The sequence below is a fragment of the Pavona decussata genome, unplaced genomic scaffold (genome assembly GCF_977016875.1).
Source record: "Pavona decussata unplaced genomic scaffold, jaPavDecu1.1 SCAFFOLD_169, whole genome shotgun sequence".
In the NCBI taxonomy this organism is placed as follows: Eukaryota; Metazoa; Cnidaria; class Anthozoa; order Scleractinia; family Agariciidae; genus Pavona; species Pavona decussata.
In genome coordinates this window covers 550001-570000 of record NW_028145580.1, presented here as the reverse complement: position 1 = coordinate 570000, position 20000 = coordinate 550001, and the positions used below count along the sequence as shown (strand labels likewise).

The window sequence follows — 20000 nt, the reverse complement described above, 5'->3', positions numbered from 1 at the left end:
ATCAAGGAACTTGTTTGGGGACGTATATCGAGGGAGACTTGTGAAAACATTCTGGAATGGGTTAACCAAGGTGTGGGACAAACTAGGCCCCAGTTGTTCAATGACACGATAAGTCGCTATTCAGCGAATAAAAAAAAAACACTCTAAATAGGACATTTGGTAAGGAATCCATACAGTCCCTATGTGATGATTTTTCGTTTACTTACAACAGTATTCATGGGGGGATATCAACATATTTTCATGTTTAACCTGTTGAGTAGTAATTTATCCAGTGGCTACGCTTATGCGCCCTTTGAACAACCAGGGCCAGAACTCTCGCTTTGTTTGAAGCACCACTTGTGTTTGTCCTCTCGCTGACCCTTGTACATGTTCTCCGATAGTTTAAACTGTTATAACTGCCTGTGCATGGCAAAGCGCTTTCAGCAGACGGGCCTGTGTGGGCTTTGATCCACACAAAGAATTTAGAAAAGTTCAAGAAAAAATTTCTGCAGAATGGCAAGAAAATAAGGAGGCAGCGTCCTTTGCTATCGGTAGAGATGATGTTAATGATGTAGGAGTGGGCCAGTGCTTGTTTTTTGATGCGGCCAGTAAGATTATATTTCGGTGTCGTGACGAACAGCGAGAAAAATGAAAGCCTATCATCTGCAACTGCTTATTTTTTTTCCGTTTGCTTTGCAATTTCCTTTTAAAATTTAGTATCAACTTCTTCTTGTTCAATGCACATTCCAGTTACCCTACCTGTAAAAATCCACACGGTGTCCCCATGGTGACGTCAAGCGACACATCACCCAATAACAACCTGCAACCACAACACAAATTGGTACAACTGAGCAAGAGAAAAAAGTTTGACATTAACTCAAACTTTTATGCTGGCGGTTTCGTTGGAGGTTTGGTAGCCCTCGGCGAAAACGAGTGGCAAAGCCGAGAGAACCAGCTGAGTTTTTTCCGAAGGGAAAACCATGGCGTTAAGCTGCAATCGGATTTTCGGAAAAGCCAACGGCAGCTCGTGCATTCGGAGGGGGGAGAAAGCAGGGGGTGGGTGGATTCCGTTGCCTGTTAACATTTTCAGCCAAAGAACCCGAATGGATTAATTAACTGTGCTAGCGTACAAATATCTCCCTTGCAAAGGCCCGAGAACGATCTTTAGCGAAAAAAACAAAAAAAAAAAAAAACAAAAACAAGAACAAACAAACAAAAGAAAACAAAAACAAGAACAAGAACAACAACAACAACAAAAAAACAGAAAACGGCGTTTGAAACTTGCACGTTCTTGAACTTGAGAGTTTCGGAGGTGAATTTTAAATACAAAAGAACAAATCCTGTGAATTGTTTGCAGTGATGAACACAGAGCAGCCTAGTGGAGGAACGGATCACCAAAGAAGCTGACCAGAGGATAGTCTCCCTCGCAGACCTTATTTCGACTCGTCAAATAATCTTTCGGTCTCGTTGGGGAGGAATGATTGAGTGACGAGCCAAAACTGCGTCCGCGCAAGGAGGGGGGGGGGGGGGGGGTTGCCAGAGGAGAGGAGGAAAATGCCTTTTGGTTAGCAATCAGGACCCACCCGGTTGTTGAAATCCCGATTAAGCTAATCCTGGGTTAACGTGAACTTTGATTCGAGTTTAATTACTAATCAATACATTCTTCCAAAAGATTTTTGTCCCACAGTTTGACGTAGACTCTTTTTTAATAACATCATGATAAGTTTTGGCATCATGGGAAACTCGGAAAAAATCTGAGCTCCAGATGGGATTTGAACCCATGACCCTCCGTGATCTAGTCGGATGCTCTAACCACTGAGCTACTGGAGACTCCATGGTGAGCAAGGGTGAAATGTGGGTCTTTGACTAGAACTGCATCATGCAGTCACATAGTCAAAGTCACCGTTAGCTTAAAATAAGGATTTAAAAACAGTTTTTAACGAGCGAGATGAAAACCTTGGTTAACTTTTAATCGTGGATTAGCGTTAATCGGCCTTCGAACAACCGGGCCCTGTAGTGTTTCCATACCTTGCTTTACCAGACTTCAGTATTTGAAGCTTTCCGATGTATCCTTCAGAAGCATCCTTGAGTGACAGCTTCTTTTGTTCTTTGGGCTGAAAAAAGAAAAAAAAAAAAAAAAAAAAAAAAAAATAATAATAATAATAAGACAAGTGACAATAGAAACTAGTCACACTGATTCTAATTCACTTTTCCTAGCCTGCGAACGCAGACGTATTTCCGGCTGTCACTTCTCTCCACGTATTTCCGGCTGTCGCTTCTCTCTGCATTCGCAGGCTACACCTTTCCCATCTTGCAACAGGTCCATAAATTGAAAGCCTTTGTAACATAGCGCGCGTGCTTCCCTATCTAATTCCTGTTGGAGTCATCATGGTCTCTTTAGTATTAAAAACTGGATCATTGTATAATGTAATTCCAGGGATTTGATTGGCTTAGCGGCCATGGTATATGAGCCATTATACCACGCCTGAGAAATAGTGGCATTAAATTGTCTTCTGGTTGTTCTTGCAAAGCGAAATCAGCAAGATCTAGCAATATTTCTTGATTGATCATTCCACTTGCGCTTGTTGGATATGAGATGATTATAGCCAACAAGGCCCTGCTATCTATCATCTCATATCCAATGCGCGCTCATACAAATCAGACAAACTCGGGTTTCGGGTTTAATGTTTTGGGCGCACTACTTTGTTGTCACTATGTTATGAAAGAATTGGTTCAAACTTTTAGCAGTGCGTATATCGAGTTATGGATGCACTTGGGAAGTTTCGAGAGCACTCAGGAAGGTAGCTCTAGTTGCTCTCCGCTACGCCTCGAACAACTCTTATGCTTCCATCCATATCTCAATATACAGTGGAACCCCGTTCATACAACCACCTTCGGGCCGTGAAAATGTGGTTGTAATAACGGGGTGGTCGGATTAACGAGGTTTTAAAACTAAGGAAATGACTGGAATTTCAATTCGTTCGGGGCACAAAAGTAGTCGTAATAACGAGGTGTTCGTAAGGCGGGGTTCCACTGTATACACGCTAAGCATAAACCAATTCTTAACTAAACGATTTAAGGACAGTGCCTACTAAGACAGAGGTATTTTTGCGCAGTTTATTACTATGCGGGAAAAGCAGATCTTCACAAGGGCTATTGGAATCCAAAAAGAAAATTGGGGGTAACCACGCATTTTTTTTAGAGATAATTAACAAACAATAATTCTAAAAAGTGCTAAAATAGAAAGCAATGAATGGCATTTTTTTTAAAAATCAAATTGAAGCTTTATTATCACTGAAAAATGCACGGTTACCCCAAATTTTCTTTTGAATACCAAAAGCACTTGCTAAGTTCTGCTTTCTCCACATAGTTTTAAACTGCGCAAAAATATCCCTGTATTAGTAGGCATCACTCATAAGAAGCCCGAGTATCTCGAGATGCGCAGAACGTACGCGCAGTAACAAAAGTAGGCACCGTCCTTAATACACCAACTCAAGTAAAATACAAACCGTTTCTTCAGCAGCAGGCTGTTCATTGGATGCTTCATCGACAGGCATGGGCTCCTCTTGATCTACAGAAGCTGGCTTTATAGGGAGAACATCAGGAAACTGGAAAAACAACAGCTTCTCCTCTCCCTGTATCAGTGAAAACACAACAAAGTTGCGGCATTTAACAAGTTCTTTTTCACCAGCTATTTTTCATTGGGTGTGAAGGGAAGGGATGGTTCTCTTAAAGCAGTTGTTCAAATAACACGAAAGGCACGCTAACACTGCATAAAAATCTTGCTGACTAGTTGCATGCCGCGGTGAAGGTTGTCTTTGTGACACCAGCGAAAAAAAACAACACAAACAAACAAACCAAAACAAAACAAAAAAAACAACAACAACAACAACAACGAGAATAACCACCTTGGCACTATCAACTTGTATTTGCCAAAACGAGTTTGCGCAAAGTTTCTCTTTCATTAAATGCATCAGTAACTGCCATAATTGAAGGTCTCAGTGCCAGTAACCGAGCTATGCCGCATTTCAGTTCGCTTTTTGTTGTCACACGTTCACCAGGCCCCAGTTGTTCAAAGAGCGGATAATTTTATCCACTGGATAGGTCGCCATCCGGCAGACAAAATGTGGGCAAGATTTTCCCGATAGCCCTATTATTTGTGAATAGGGTAGAAGCATATGCCAAATATAAGTATGGGATTGTGTGGAAAACTTGCCAAAAGCGTTAGTTGGAGTACATTTGCTCCGCTGGATAGCGACTTATCCAGTGGATAAAGTTATCCGCTCTTTAAACAACTGGGGCCAGATGTTTTGCATGTGGCCTTGGATTCCTTGAGGAAACGTTGCTCCAATGTTTTATTCGCGGCTTTGCGCTTCGTTTTGTGATAAAAACGGAAATCTTGCGCATTAATCATAGGTCTTTATTGCGAACGAAGCGCAACACAGCGGGGATAAAATGGAGCAAGGTTTCCTGAGGGTATTCAAGGCCACATGCAAAAACTGGGGTGAACCTGAGCTAAAACAACGAAAAGCGAGCTGAATTGCGGCATAGCTAGGTTATGCATTGAGCCCTTCAGTTACTACATTTGTCAATAACAGAACCAAGAAAAGGCAAATGAAGGAAGCGACAAATTTGATGTAGGAGTAGACGCAGATGTTACGTTATCATTACGCTCATACCGTCGATTGCGTGGATAGCAGATCGGAAAGCGTGTCTTTGTTTGTTGTTTCTTTCTTCACAGCCACTTGCTTCACTGGTTTCTTGAGTGTTTCCACCTTTTTTGGTTCCTCGACATCCACCATGTCAATATCCTTGGGTTCATCTTTCACTAACAGAATGAAACAAACAAACAATGATAGAAACGTAGGTGTTATCACCGGCATATAATTCATGGCACTAAAATAAAGTCAATATTATTCATTGTTATTATTATTATTGTTATTATTACTCCTTGTATTTTTCTTTGGCTGGAATGTAAAAGACAGCATTTCTAACATTTGTAAGTTTTGGAAATTCTCCCTGTTAAGTGGAGAGGTTTTCAGCTTTGTAGCCGGATGCCAGGTGCTACACAAGGGGAGCCACCTACTTGAAATCTTATTGAGAGTCCTGTTCACAAATGCCCAGCCTCTCACCTCCCATTGAGGCTTAACACTGATCACGAGTTGCATTAGTTTTATCAAACCTTTTATATCAGTCTCCAATGCCGCAGATTCAGCCTCGTCCCTGGCTCTTAGAGCATGGAAAGACAGAGGTAACTGAACAGGCATGACTCCACCTTCACTGTCCATGTCTTCTTCAATATCACCCTGGTTTGATATAATGATAATAATAGGAGGTAGTGTAAACGTGATGATGATTGGCAGATCATCTCTCCGGAACTTCTCTCACTCTAGGTTATCTCGCCTGGAGTCGAGACCAGGGCAGTTAGCGATTGAGAGAATGTTGGCATGCGGCTGCTCTGGAAATAGTATACGTATTGGGCAGTGTTGAATGCTCTCAAGGCGACCAGAGAGATATCTAGGGAGTGCTAAGTGCCATATGGGGCAACAGTACTCAAGCATGATCACTTAGGCAAAATAAATGCACACGAGATCTTTTGGGGGACTTCCATACACTGTATGTCATCAGGACTAGTAGAAGGTATAGGAATAAACAATAATTATTGTATCAAAAGGTTTTTTGTGATGTTCAGAATAAACAGGGTCAGTTACATGTATTATCAAAAGGAAACAGTCCAAAATGTCTTACACTTGTCTGCAGCATCTTGAGAACTCTTTTAGATTCTTCATCATTCCAATCATTCCTGCATAAAAGGTTTGCAAATGAAAAATGTTGGTGGTAACGTTACACATGATACTAATCATACTGCACTCCATTACACAATGTAAAAATGCTCTTGAAATTATTATTTATACTAACTAGTACTTTAGTATTCATAGTTACCTTTCTTTCTTGACTTTTTCACTAGCAGTTGTGTCTCGCCCTCCTGACGAACCATAACTTGGAGCAGATGACCCTGTACATGTAACAGGAAATTATACAATATGCAGAGGTTTTATTTCCATTTTCAGATGGAGGGCAAAAAATTTGAGTTCAGTATTACTTTACAAGGAAGAGCATGACCAAGGCGCTTGGACCAGCCAGGCAAAACCATATTTATAGCAGGTCAACTTGATGGACAACCTAAGAGGCAACAAACATGTACACCACCTACAGGAAAGTTAAGCCTGGTTTTACTAGCGACGCAAGCACGAGTGCAAGCATAAGAGCTTTATGTCAAGTGAAAAAGGAATGCAACACAAACATAAGGCGCAAAAAAGTTATTCACTTGTTCCAAGTCTTTCTTCATGATGCAGTGAATATGGCAGTCAGCATGCTCAAACATCAGGTGTTATTGCTAATATTGCTACTTTTTCTCTTGCAACGCAGAAGGCGATGCACACAATAAAAAAAAAAAAAAAAAGAAGATGAAACGTTTCTGGATGAGAGACATTTTCAAGGAAAGGAAGAGTCAAGGGGACTTGAACAACTTCTTCAGATCAAGGATTCTTAAACTCCTTACATTCTTTGCCTACTACCTAGGAAAACTTTTTGTCCAAGTTTGTTGTGTCTTACGCTACCTTCGTTTCCCGGCAAAAGGGTGCTCTTGCACCAGTGAAAACTGGAATGAGTGCTTTGATTGGCCAGACACATCAGATTTCCTTGTTCTTAAGCTGAAGTCCACTTTCACACAGCACAACACGCATGCAAACACAAGCGCAAGCTCCTTGTTCTTTTGCTTATGCTTGCATTGAGGCCATTTTCACAATGAAATAAGCACTCTGATACATGTATTTGCGCTTGTGCTTGAGTCGCAAGTGAAAACCAGGCTTTATTGTTGACTGAGTACACTGGAAGTAGTCATGTACCATCTAGGAAAAAATACAGGATAGGAAAAAAACTGCAGACCCCCACCACACCCAAACCAAGACTGGAGCATGTTCCCCCCCCCCCCTGCCTTCTTATCCATTTGACCAATGGGATACTCTGACTTATATATTATTAATCCCTTACCTATTCTCTGTTTTTCAACAGGACCCACTCCCATGGAAAAGATTGACGAAGCCTGGACAATGTTTGACTTGCGCCTCTCTCCTCTCCCCCTTCCACGGCCCTCACCCCGCCCTCTTCCCCTTCCTTCATCTTGCCGCCTTCTTCCTCCAGAATTCTGATGAGCAATGAAATGTCAGAGAAAAATCAGTAAAATTTTCCTTAGTACAACGAAAATACCTAAGGATTAAAACCATGCTAATCTTGACAAAAAAGAAAAGTTAAACCTTCTTTAGTCCATGTTACAAGATGACAGAGCCAAATGAATTGCTACCTTATAATAAGAAGGTTGGCACTTTAATTATTAAAACGCCAACCAATTATTACAACTGTAGGTGAGAGTTAAGGTGTGGTTTGACCTGTATACAAATAATAATGTCTGTATACAGCTCATTTTTTGGCTAACTACTGTTTCATTGAAGAACTTTTGGTCATCATATATTTTCTTTCTGGTTTGGCCTTTTCAAATGGGGGCATACTGCTGCAAAATGAAACAAAAATACTGTAAGGATCTAAAAGTAACAATTCAACTTACATGTTGGATATGACTGGCTTCCTCTTTTGCTCTAAAATATAAAAATGATCAAAAGTACCATATAAACCAATAAGCAAATTGACTGAATCAGAGCAAATCAATATAAATTCATATTAAACAGAAAAAGATAGCAACAACAAATAACATTTGAGTTGCATAGTATTAAAGCCTATGGGTATTTAGGTTAAGAGTAGAAATACAGTTCCATTGGACTATGCTATGAAGGGGAAGGCAGCTTTAAAAATAATACTGCACACATCGAGGAACAAAAGTACCCATTTTTCCGAGTATGCCTGTGTAACTTATTGAATCATACATCACCCTCATTATTTTATTCACCAGGCTTAAAATATTCCAACACATTTATTCCATTTATTCCAATCCTAGCAGTATGCAGGATGTTTGTCCCATGAACCTAGTTTAATGGCCTTAGCTCCCACGAGTCTCCTGTAGCTCAGTGGCAGAGCATCTGAACTAGTAATCGGAAGGTGTTAGGTTTGGCTTCTGATAGCAGCACTCAGATTTTTTTCTGAGTATGCCTGTGCCATTTACTGATTAATACATCATTCTCACTGTCCAGAGATATTTTAATTAAGCTTACTCTTGCTTGATCCTCCTGGTGGGGATGTTTGGAGTAAAAGTTCTCTGTAACAAAATCATACATGTAGGCTGAGTTAAAATTTTATTAACTTCCAAGTATTTAACAAAATAATAGATTCCATTTTGCAGTGCACCTGTACTCTGATAATGCACAGAGCTGATGTCCTTTAGCTTAAAGTTGATGACTAAAATTATACTCTATGTCATTTTCAACAGACACATCACTTGGTTATCTTGAACTAAAATAGATATCAGTTTCATCTATTAGGACTTCAAACAGTTAGTTGACATATTCAATTCCAAATGGGATTCAACAAATACACACAAAATGTACACTTAACCTTTAGTCTGGACCCTCTCCTTGGCTATAGGGTCAAGTGTACTTTTAATGCATTGATACACACAAGGATCACTCCTGGAATAAACTGACATCTTTATAACTGATGAGATCCAAGGAGATGAAACAGTTACTACACTGCTGTTACCATGCCAGGCCACCAAAAGATACGATTGTTGAAAATGGCTTGCAGCATTGAGAAAAGACTACACATTTTTGACAAAGATTAAAAAATAAAATCGTAATATCTGTAGCCTCATTTATCCACCCAACAAAAAACTTCTAACTAAACAGGAATTAGTGGTTTACTGAAAAACTTAACTGATAATGGCGTCCAAACTCCACATCTTCATAATTATTAAAGAGCCTCCCACCTAGTAAATAACACAGTCATGTATTTGTGTATACATTGTGTACAAAATTTACCTTGGCAGTTCCACTCAGTTTTGGTGTGGCACCAAGAGTCAAGTCTCTTGCTGGTTTTAGTGACGGAAGTCTACCTGGACTAGAAGGAAAAGCAGGGTAAATATTAATCAAAACTGTTTTACACCTCATTTAATAATGCATTTACTGTAGATCCCCTCCTCTATTACTTCAAACACCATGGGTGAGTTATTAAAAGATAGTTTAGACAGTGTTTAACAAAACCAAGTTCTAAGCCGTTTTCAATTTTGCCACCAATCATATCTAAACATTGGCTGCTGCTGACGGTAGCAAGAAGGCTTGCATCCAAGACTAGAAAACTACTTATCTACTTAAAATAAAACACTCATGAACAGATTTGGAGGCCCACTGATGGCGCAATTGTTTTGATATATATTCTCATAGATCGTGAGATCCGCGAAGTTTCGTTTAGACCAATCTATCAAGAAATACAGTAATACTAGCACAAATGCTAGCACTGATGTAAATAGATCGATGCGAGAACAGTCGCACACTCGGCGAACACAGAAAACAATGCAAACCACAATGTAGATAAGGTATATAAACCGCAGCAAGAATTCAACAAGCTCAAACAAATATTGTACACACATGTGTTGCAGAATTCTGCAAAAAATAAAAATGTTGAAAAGTATGAACACTGTTATCTCTGAAAACCTAACCACCACAACGGGGGTTCAAAATAAAAAAAGGGCACAAAACAAATAACAAGCGCGAAGAGCGCAGAAAAAAAAATGGCTAAAAAATGGTTTGAGACACAAAGAGAAAAACACGAGAAATTCATAAAGAATTTTTCAAACCAACAAATTTAGCGACAGCCTGTTAGCGTTATTTCTAAAGGGCTCAAATTTGTCCCGACACCGGTGACAGACACGAATTACATTATACGCCAACTCTTGTTAGACTTCGAACATTTCGCAAGACGTATGCGCCTAAAAGATACAATGGATTTCGTAAACTTTATAGGAAAGACCAAGGTCTCTCAAGATACTATCTTAGTATCAATGGATGTAACAAGCTTGAATACAAATATTATTATTATCACAGTTCAACACGTGTCCTTCCTGTAGTTCCGCGAGAACAATGTCGCTAGTCAGCGCTTCCCAATTGCCTTCGAGTTCCTTGCAGCAGTAGCACTCGCTGATATTTGCTAGCACGGTTACAGTTACCACAAGTACAATTACATGGAAAATAATTCGTCCGAATGTATGTGAGTACTTGGTCATAGTTTTGACAGATGATAATGAAGAGCGCGTATGCAAAATGCAAGGTGAGAACTTTACCACCACTAAGACGCACTCTATTCTCCAAGCGTTTCGTTAAATCTTCCTCGAGTCGTCGCTTCTCCTCTTGTTCCTTGCGATATCTTTTTAGCTATTCTTCGTCTGCTATCGGCTCGTCCGCGTACGGTTCGAGTGTATCATCATCTTCACACGTATTACTTGTTTCGTAGACGCCATCCACCTATCGCCTCAGCTCGACTTCGACCCTTTCAAATTCGTCCTAGCTGCTTTCTTCAGCGGTTTGCTCACTTTCCGTGTCAGATAAGTTTTCTGCCATGGAATATACTTATTTGGAGCTAATTTTTTCCTTCCTACCCGTGAATCTGACGATTTTCTTTCTGCCCCGAACGGACTTTACTGAAGGTCAAGTGAGTGCACAGACACGAGAGTTCCTGAATCTACGTCACGGGGCCCTATTGTGAGCCCGTCGACATTCTTATCAGCGGGGAGGATGGACCGCAATAAAATAGGATTTCAAAGATTTGTAAAATTCATAAAAAATTCGCGTTTTATGCAAATCTAAAAATTTTTTCGCCGAAGTTCTTCGGGTGATGTTTAGATTCAGATAAGAAAATAAAAGAAATTCCGTTATGGGCACTTTAAGCCACGGCCTAAGTTAGACTTTGTTTAAAAAACTGGCCCCATGTATCTACCTGGGTGATGCACTCTTGAGCTGTCTTGATAAAAATGCTGGAAATAAAAAAAAAAAAGATTGTCATGACACAGTGACAAAATGAGTACCCATGCTTTTGACTGGACAGTGGGCACAGCAAAGTTCCCAGGTTTAACCTCCACTACTCTTTCCATCTCTGCACAAAGGATAATAAGCCTACGGGCTTACATTACCTTACCTAGAAGACAAACTTTTCCCAAATGTTGCCCTTGATAACAGATTTTTTTCTTTCACTAGGTGATGACCATACCTGCAAGGAGCGGTTTTTCCACTGGATGCTACAGTATGAAAGGGCATAACATCTGGTGGAGAAACCACTGCTTGCAGGGTAGAATGACCACTAACCATAATTTTTTATTGTCAATTAAGTCATTTTTGTAAACCAAACTCATTTTTGTAATCCAAACTCTGCAAAGAGCATAGGCACATTGCAGATATAAACTGCAAATGAATTAAAACGGAAAAAGTTTGATACAATTGATAAGGCAAGATTTCAATGCACGTCACATTCTACAGGCCGGCAATTAAGCTGGATTGTCCCAAGGGCGCACTGTATAGCTAATTCATATACATGCATTGTCATTAATAGCGCAGTGACCTGTTCTTGTATTCTTTGGAATATGACCTGCGAGAAAAAAACCCTTAATATTAGTTGAGATTTTAATAAAATAAGTGGTTTTCTCACCTCTTGCTCCCAGTAGCTGGGTCTTGCTTGAAGCACCGGGTACTTCTTTATCAGGATTACCATCCTTTCTAGACATCACTGCTGCGAATTGTTAAAGTACTAACTTAGTCATATGCAAGTTAAAATCATATCTTCTCTTATCTCAGCAAAATTACTTATGAATCTGCAAAAGAGTCAACGAGCAGAAGAGACTGCCGCCGACACTGCCGCCATGTAAAACTTGAGCCGTCCGTTTTACCGGTCAGTGAAGACGGGTTTTAGAAAGAGATTACTTAGACTTTCCCAGGAGCACCGGAACACCCTGTTCTCCCAGGGTGCTGCACGGCACGCGTACCTCGCCATTACGCACAACCCGCTCGATCAAAACATCAAAGCTTGTCTTGGAGAGTTTAAAGTTCAGTTTATGGCGATTATTTATTTTCTGACGTTATTGTGAAACTGGACCTCAAGGAGTTAGAGACTCGGTGCTGAAGGACGATTTTCCCTGGGATATGTCCACGGAGGCAGGTGCAACAAGAAGACGCGGAAAAGAAGCGAATGGGTCCAACGAAAATCTTGTGGACGGATTGAAGGTTAGTGCACCGAAGCTGATTCCCGGCGCTGTTTAATTTTGCTAACTCATTGTTTGTCAGCAAATAGTGGCCTTTCAAATTTTAAGCGCAGTTTTAAACAAGAGTTTTGCTCAATAATGTGTCTTTTGACTCGAGTCCCAGATTAAAAGCTGCATCCGATTGCATATATATACCGAGTTTTAACGCAGAAGTTTTTTACCATTTTGCAATTTTCTTTTCGACCAGTGACAGCGGTCGGATGATCGCGTTTTTTGTTCACGCACTTGAGGTTTCTGAATTCGCTCATTATATTTTTTTGCGATCTTTAGACTTCGTGGTTTTACCCGACCCACAGAAATGTAGAATTGATTGTGCGAAAAATATTGTTTCTCCAAACAAAATTTGAATTATATTGATTCAGAGTGACAGTTTTTGCTGTCGAGTTCCACGACGCCCAAGGATACCCTAATCACACTGAACGTTTCAAATATACCATGCATTCCATGCGTCAATTTGTTTTTGTAGCTTGAAATGTCATTACTGCTAGTACAAGAGAAGCAGAAGTTTGTTGTTCAAGAAATGGTTTATCAGCTTATATTTATATCAGCTTAAAGGAATAATATTATTTGTAATATGCAGATTGGTCAATTTTCGTGGCCATAAAATCGGCCAAACTGTAGGATCCATCTGTTTGTTTACTTGTATATTTCGTTAATTTGGAGGAAAAAATTTATTTGGAAATTGGTCAGCATTGGTGATCTGATAATCTCCTAGAAGGCTTGTAATGTTTGTAGGTTAATTCCCTTTTAGTTATTTGATTATTGCAGATAGGTTTCCTAAATTTGATTGAAACATGTCTACATTAAATTATGCATCCCCAATGTAGCCACTATGCTTCTCACAATAAAAGTGTAGGGTTACTGAATAAAGCTTTATTAATGGGGTGACTGCTGATTGATCTTTATTTAATAACTCAATATAAAATAGAACAGACACGTACAATGGCAATTAATATTTACACGTAAATAGCACAGTCACAAAAGGATTTACAAGGAAGAGGGCAAAAATAGAAAAACTAATCCTTTGCTGTACAAAAAGTTTGCATATCATATTAATGTATATGATTGATGTAGAAAAAGAGTTAATATACACTTATAGCAGCTGCAAAAAATAGTTAAAATTCCTAATCAATATTGAGAAAAATTATGCTTTTGAAGAGCACATTTGAACAGTTTTCTTGAAGGTTTTTGTCGAATAGAAAGAGAGGCCATAATTCATTCCTAAATATCTAAAGGACAAAACTTCCTATTTTTAATTCTAAAAGGATGTGACTCCCTTGCAATTGGCTGAATAGTTATGTTATGGTCTTTCATTTTCTCATTTTTCTATAATTATTTATTTCAGGAAAACATTATTGGCCAACTTCATGTTTTTCTTTTAAGTATGCTTATTGCACAGAAAAAGTTTTACATGACAAGCAATGTAAAACTTGCATTTTGATTGGTGTAGAGAAGTTTGTGATAATTTGTAGTATAGAAGCACAAATGTTAAGAGCTGTAGAAATTTCGTGTAGACCTCTTCCATAAAATTTGGTGTACTAAGTGACAGTAGTTTGTTAGCTAATCACAAGCCTTGTTAGCCTTGCATTAGCCAGTAGGTGCTCTCTCTTGTTATAGATCATAATTGATGTGATAAAAACCAAATTTATCCTCTCTACCTCCATGCAAAACATTAACTACTTCAAGGAGGCTGTTTCCTAAGAAACATTTCAAGGAGCCCACAAGACCAAAAGTTTAAAAGTTAGAAGCCCAGTATGTGGAGTGTTTAATAGGTGCTGCTGCAAAAAAAATCAATGCCCAGAAGATTTTCTTGAGCGCTCCAGGCTGCCGGGCTACTGTTAGGTAGCATCCTTACTACCTAATGGTGATTTTTGATTAACACTTTGAAATAACATTTCTCGTTATCAATTTAATAATGTGTAAAATAAATAGACTCGATTGGCATAGGTCATACATGTCTACTCTGATAACCCATAGATCGAAGATGCCAAAATGTGTTTAGCATACCAGTCGTGTTTCTTGCCATGTTTTCATGTAATCTGTGCAATGACAGAGTTCACGTGCACAGCCAAATGGAATCTATTTGCTAATTTTTAAATCCTTGGTTAGTCACGTAACTATGTATCAGTACACACAGGAAAATTTGTTCCTAGATATTACGCTCAATCCACGTCACGCATGACCAGTATTTCCGAGAATAAAATGAACATTTGAATTCCTTTTTGTAATGTCCGGCATTGGAATGGAATGGAAATTTATTTTCCAAAAAAGATGCATTAACTGAAGAAAAGATTCAAAATACTCAAGGGAAACAATTGTTATTCTTGAAATACTTAATGCTGTAATGTAAAGAAAAAAATTCATAGCTTTATACCGTCAAAAAACTAGGGAAATTTCTACTGGAAGTCTGAAATCTCGTTGGCGTTGTTCAAAACTGACATGTAAATTTCAAAACCCCATTCAAATTTCAAAAATACAGGACACGCATGACATGGATTGACTGTGAAAGCATAAATCATCTCCAGTGATACCCAAGGTTATCTTTAATTTTTTGTGGTGGTGGTGGTGGGGGGGTCATAATGGTGAATTAGATAGGCACCACTCATTTGTCTAATTTGTCTTGTTTCGACTGGCTTTAAATCCCCAGGGTTACTCTTGGTCAAAAGTGATGGGGAGCTGTGAATGGGGTCTTATATTAACACCCAAAAAATCCCTCAGACTTGACACCCCAAAAAATCCCCCTGAACCAAAATTAAACCAAAGAGAATCCCATGCTGAATTTCTGAATTGTAAAAATACTCAGAAAAGATTAACGTCTGCTTAACATATATAATAAAATAAGATATTTTAACAGGGAGCCCATGTCACAAAATGTGGTTTTTAGTGAGGCCCTGCATAAATCTAACGTAAGAATACAAAAAAAAATTACAAATATAGCTATCTAAAAAATAAAAAGTAAAAGGGATAAGATCGATAAAAGAGTCTACATGTTTCTAATAAGACGTCTAAAAACTAAAAAATTGGAAATGTTCCTAATGCCGTCTGGGAGAGCGTTCCAGTCATCCACCGCATGACAAATAAAGCGATGCTGTCCCCATGAGCGCTTTGATTGTGGTTTACAGATGTTATTACTAAAACGAGTGTTATAAAAATATACCATATTGTACCATAAGAAGTTGTTGCTGTGAATCTTCCCATGTGTATTTAATGAAACTACCCTAAAAATACTTTTTCTTTTAAAAAAAAAACCTCCAGTGGACATGAATTCCAAACCCCAAAACAATACTTAACACCTCTCTATCACTTTTAACCAGGAGTACTACCCCCCTCCCCCCTGGAGTACTCCCCCCCTCCCACTCCTGGGTTTAAATCTCTTCTAAAGGCAGGTACCATGTCCAGGGTAAATTAGTATCAGTAGCTGGGTCGCAGCTTCTAATAAACTCCCAGAATACTGTGTGGGATGGGAGATGACATTGTAAGAATTAACTGATATTCATTTAAGCTTACATTTTTAAATTATAATGGACAAGTTAGTGATGATAAGATTCCTTATCCCCAGCTTGATATGTGATAGGTTGGAAAAGTATAAATCTATATAATTATTGTACTGATTTGTTAACTCTAAACTTTATTTCTTGTTTTCTTTTTCTAGCGAGAAGACAACAAAAAGCAAGATAATCAGGTATGCCATTAACAAATGTCTTGCTTAAGAAAGAAAGATGATATTAATTAAATTATGGGCACAGAAATGGCAAACAGTTTGGAAGCCGTTGCAAAAATTGTCTGATAATTTAATTACCATTAAACTCATCACCAATAGATGAGCTTGGGAGTTGGTGCCTTTGAAGTTGGTGGAGCCGGGCAATGCTCTAGCATGAGGAGGAGGTATCCATGGCAACCCTGCGAGCGGCCCCCACCAAGCACCGTCACACTGAACAGTTCAGTGGAATACTTACCGACCCAATACTTACCTAGCCCCCACCGAGAGGGAGGGATGGGATGGGAAAAAACAAAGCACAAACTGGCACGCAAACAGCAAGCAATTGAGACAACACTTTGCGAAGAACTGCAAGCAAGCAACTGCGTATAAAAGTCACGAGGTGCCCCTGCTAGAGACATCGGGCTACCCCTAATATAGTTGGGGAAAACAGCTGACCAGCATTGCTTCGAGGTTAACTATGCCTAAATTACATTTAGCCACATTTAAACTCATCACCAATAGATGAGCTTGGGAGTTGGTGCCTTTGAAGTTGGTGGAGCCGGGCAATGCTCTAGCATGAGGAGGAGGTATCCATGGCAACCCTGCGAGCGGCCCCCACCCAACCAGGATCTCCTTGGTGCTTGAAAAAGGAGGGGCCAGCGAACAAGGGTGAAATGGAAACTCCGACTCCAATAACCCCAAGCACCAAGCGTAGCATGCATCGACAAATACAAACACACTTACCAATTGAAGGCAGCTGACCGTAAGAGCAACACCCAAAACACTGCAGTGCAAGCCCCAAGCAATTTGGTGCTAAACTCGACCGCAACGTAGAGGGAGCTGTGGAGAACCAAGGGCAAGGACACACGATGTCAAACCAGCTGACCAGAGAAGCCCGCAAGAGCCTCCGACGGCATGCGAATATAAAGCTGGTATGCGTTGCTAGTCCAACGTCCCAGAGCCTGAATCAGATGATCAGGAATGCCGTTGCGAGCTGCTACAGTGGCTGCCCCAATGCGGAAGCTGTGGCTGGAGAAATTGCCCTCAATTCCCGCGGTAGAGAAAATTTGCCGCAGCCAATCGGTCAAAATTGCGCGAGACAGAGGTTGACCACTTGCAAGAAGGAACAAGGGGCCAGGGGCCTTTCCCCGTAGGGAGAGGTATGCCATCAAAGCGTGAACTGCGCAGAGGGGGGCCCTTCCCAAACCAATATGGATGTGGCAGCCTTGACGGAACGGATCCGTTTTCGAAGCTTTTATCCTGACACGGAGGCAAGTTGGCAACTGGCGCGAATCCACTGAGATGTCAGCCACTGAAAGATGAATAGCTGGAGAAAAGCTGGCTAAATTGGGGACTGTAAATTCAGCAGCACGGAGAAAACCAAAATAACCCAGCATGCAGGCTGCCCAAAAGGCGCAATGGTCAATAAGCTTGAAATCCAAGGCCTGGTGAATGACCAAAAGAAGGCTGTCAGTAATCGGAAGGCGCTGAGCAGCCGGGGAACCCTGGGAACGCTTGACCCCTCTCAACACTCGTTGAAGCCGCAGGCAATTAAGCAGAGGATCAGGAAAACCTTGCTCAATGTGCAAGGAGCGAACTGCAGATAAATAAACTTTAATAGAAGAGTGCTGAATCGAATCTGCAAGAAATGAAACGAACAAACATAAAGTCCACTCGTCTGCTGGGCAAGGCGAGCCATTGGAGTGAAGCTTTCCAGCTTGGCGGCAAAATTCCACGAACTTGCGTTGACCGGACGCATAAGCTTTCCGGGTGGAAGGAGCCAGACCCTGGGCCAGGAAATGCAAGCACCGTTGTTCTAGGGAGGAGGTGTTAAACTGTCCAACAGGAGCTGCGGAATCGGACAATGGGGACGAATGAGCCTCCGGGGCCAGTTGCCTGAATTCCTGCCAACGGAAACGAGAAATAGCATCAGCAATTTTGTTCTCGACCCCAGGAACATGAGCAGCAGTGAAAGTAAAACCCCAACATGCCGCCGAGAGCAGAAGATCACGGAGAAGGTGCATTAAAGCTGGAACCTTCGAAGTCCTGGTCGTGAGAATCGCGACTACAGCCTCGTTGTCTGAGCCAAAAAGGACATGCTTCCTGGCCCACAACGATCCCCAAAGATGAGCAGCGATCACTAACGGGAAGAGTTCTTGATATGCAATAGATTGCCTGGCCTGCGCTGTTGACCAGGCACCATAAAACCACTGGCCTTGAGAATAGGCGCCAAAGCCAATCGCACCTGCTGCATCCGAAGTGACCACCAAATCTGTGGCAGCAGACATGCCAGGGTACAACCAGAACCCAACGCCATGCCAAGAAGCGAGAAACTGCTGCCACCACTGAAGGTCAAGACGAAATTCCTGGTTAATCCGAACAGGATGGTCCTTGTGACGGAAGCAGCACAGTAGATCAATAAACCGACGGAGAAAGGCCCTCCCTGGCCAAACTACTTTAGCTGCATGGTGTAAATGACCAATAAGGGACTCCAATTCCCGCTTTCTGCACCAGCGACGGGGCATCCACGAATGGATGAGTTCCCTTAGTGCAAGCAATTTGTCCTCAGGAAGACGGGCCACTTGGTTGACCGAGTCTAATTCAATTCCTAAGATAGTCATAGAAGTGGCTGGACCCACACATTTGTTAGCGTGAAGAGGCAACCCCAGCCGATGGCAAACAGAGATTGCTGTGTTAAGATTATAAGCACACTGGGGGGACTGTGGAGGACCTGCGGTAATAAAGTCATCCAAATAATGTAACAAATCGGAAAGGCGATGCTTATGGAGAAGGATCCATTCAACCATACCAGCTACCGAATTGAAAATAAATGGTGCAGAACGGAGACCGAAAGGAAGCGAGAGATCAACGTACAACTGACCACGCCACCTCATGCCCAGTAAGAAGCGGTCATCTGGATGAACTGGGATGTTCCGATAAGCGGATTCCACATCAAATTTTGCCATAAGGGCACCTGGGCCATAACGAGCGACCATGCGAATAACTTGATCAACCTTAATATACTGCAGAGAAAAATCCTGAGGATCAATGCCGTCGTTAACACTAGCACCCCCTGGGGAAGACAAATCGACTATCAAGCGCCACTTGCCTGGCTGGCCCTTCTTTGGAATTACCCCAAAACTGCTAATATGCAAACGAGGAAAAGGGGAGGAAGCGAAGGGGCCTGCAACCCTGCCCAGGGAGACTTCATTAGCCAGATACGCATCAACGACGTGGGCATGGAGAAGAGCAGAAGGCTTGTTTCTTTTAGCTGGCTTAAGCTTGTGAGCTGATTGGAAGCCTAACCGAAAGCCATGCTGGAGACCCTGGAGGACATAAGAAACTTGTAGCTGGTCGGGATGACTGGCCAATTCCTGTGAAAACTCCTCCACCTTAAGGGGGCTAACTGCTGAGACAGGAGGGAGGACTGGATGAGCTGGGAAGAAAAAAGGCTATTTTAAAATACGGCCAAGCCAGGCTGGAAAGGGGGGGCAAACCACAGAGAAAACTATGAACAACAAACCACAAACTCAAACAACTTGACAACTTTATTGCAGCAAATATGGCCCAACCTAGCTACTATTGACAAAAAGAAGGGGAACACAACTTAAGAAGTACTTCTATGACTAAACGTTAAAAAGGCACATCCATTAACGCCTGGTTTTCGAGGTGGACGAGGGCACGGAAGGAGGAGACGCCGAACTACGTTTGCGATCGAAAGACGACGTTTTGTCAAAACGACGAGAGCATTCAGAGGCACGGTGGGAACCTGCACAGGTGCTGCAGCGATGGGCAAACCGACACGAAGCAAATTGTGCCGAGCAGCGGCCTCTGTTCCAAGACCGGCAAATGACCTGGGAGGAGTCAGCTCCTGATGGTTCGGGTAGCTCGCTCAAGGAGCCACCAGACCCAGAACGCACAGAGGCCCCAGCAGCGTGAAAATTGTAAAGTTGAACGTTCATGGTCGACCAGTCCACGAGCTTCGTAGCCGCAGCGTGCTGGCGGAAGGCCTGATCGTAGGCCAGCCAAACACGACCACTGAATTGGCGATACGTGCGCAGAATGAGA

At 41.3% G+C, this 20000-nt stretch overlaps 4 protein-coding genes and 1 non-coding gene across 5 annotated transcripts in view; 1 reads left to right on the top strand and 4 right to left on the bottom strand.

Moving 5' to 3' along the window:
• Nucleotides 1-11866, bottom strand: part of LOC146464077 (DNA-directed RNA polymerase III subunit RPC4-like) — a 13933-nt gene extending 2067 nt beyond the window's left edge. Inside the window, exons 1-13 of the mRNA XM_085130185.1 lie at nt 11623-11866; nt 10918-10954; nt 8967-9045; nt 8205-8248; nt 7604-7634; nt 7033-7186; nt 5923-5995; nt 5728-5782; nt 5162-5285; nt 4659-4807; nt 3489-3614; nt 2008-2093; nt 739-799 (exon numbers count right to left, since the gene is read on the bottom strand). Coding sequence (XP_084986311.1) covers nt 739-799; nt 2008-2093; nt 3489-3614; nt 4659-4807; nt 5162-5285; nt 5728-5782; nt 5923-5995; nt 7033-7186; nt 7604-7634; nt 8205-8248; nt 8967-9045; nt 10918-10954; nt 11623-11698 — 1095 coding nt within the window. The 5' untranslated portion in view covers nt 11699-11866. The remainder of the gene's footprint in view (nt 1-738; nt 800-2007; nt 2094-3488; nt 3615-4658; nt 4808-5161; nt 5286-5727; nt 5783-5922; nt 5996-7032; nt 7187-7603; nt 7635-8204; nt 8249-8966; nt 9046-10917; nt 10955-11622) is intronic.
• Trnas-aga (transfer RNA serine (anticodon AGA)) lies at nt 1737-1809 on the bottom strand. The gene has a single exon. It is a non-coding gene; the product is annotated as a tRNA-Ser (tRNA).
• A 79-nt stretch (nt 11867-11945) lies between the features above and the next one.
• LOC146464074 (phosphatidate cytidylyltransferase 2-like) overlaps nt 11946-20000 on the top strand; it is a 25290-nt gene continuing 17235 nt past the window's right edge. Inside the window, exons 1-2 of the mRNA XM_085130181.1 lie at nt 11946-12194; nt 15885-15914. Coding sequence (XP_084986307.1) covers nt 12114-12194; nt 15885-15914 — 111 coding nt within the window. The 5' untranslated portion in view covers nt 11946-12113. The remainder of the gene's footprint in view (nt 12195-15884; nt 15915-20000) is intronic.
• Nucleotides 16036-18928, bottom strand: LOC146464076 (uncharacterized). Its single transcript, XM_085083749.1, has one exon. It carries the CDS (start codon nt 18926-18928, stop codon nt 16805-16807), a length of 2124 nt encoding a protein of 707 aa, XP_084939875.1. The 3' UTR covers nt 16036-16804.
• The window catches only part of LOC146464075 (uncharacterized), a 1169-nt gene continuing 747 nt past the window's right edge, over nt 19579-20000 (bottom strand). Inside the window, exon 2 of the mRNA XM_085083748.1 lies at nt 19579-20000. This exon is cut by the window's right edge and continues 455 nt beyond it. Coding sequence (XP_084939874.1) covers nt 19583-20000 — 418 coding nt within the window. The 3' untranslated portion in view covers nt 19579-19582.

Excerpts from the sequence above, each read along its gene's own strand:
- LOC146464076 (XM_085083749.1), bottom strand. The coding sequence starts at position 18,928 with ATGGTCGCTCGTTATGGCCCAGGTGCCCTTATGGCAAAATTTGATGTG.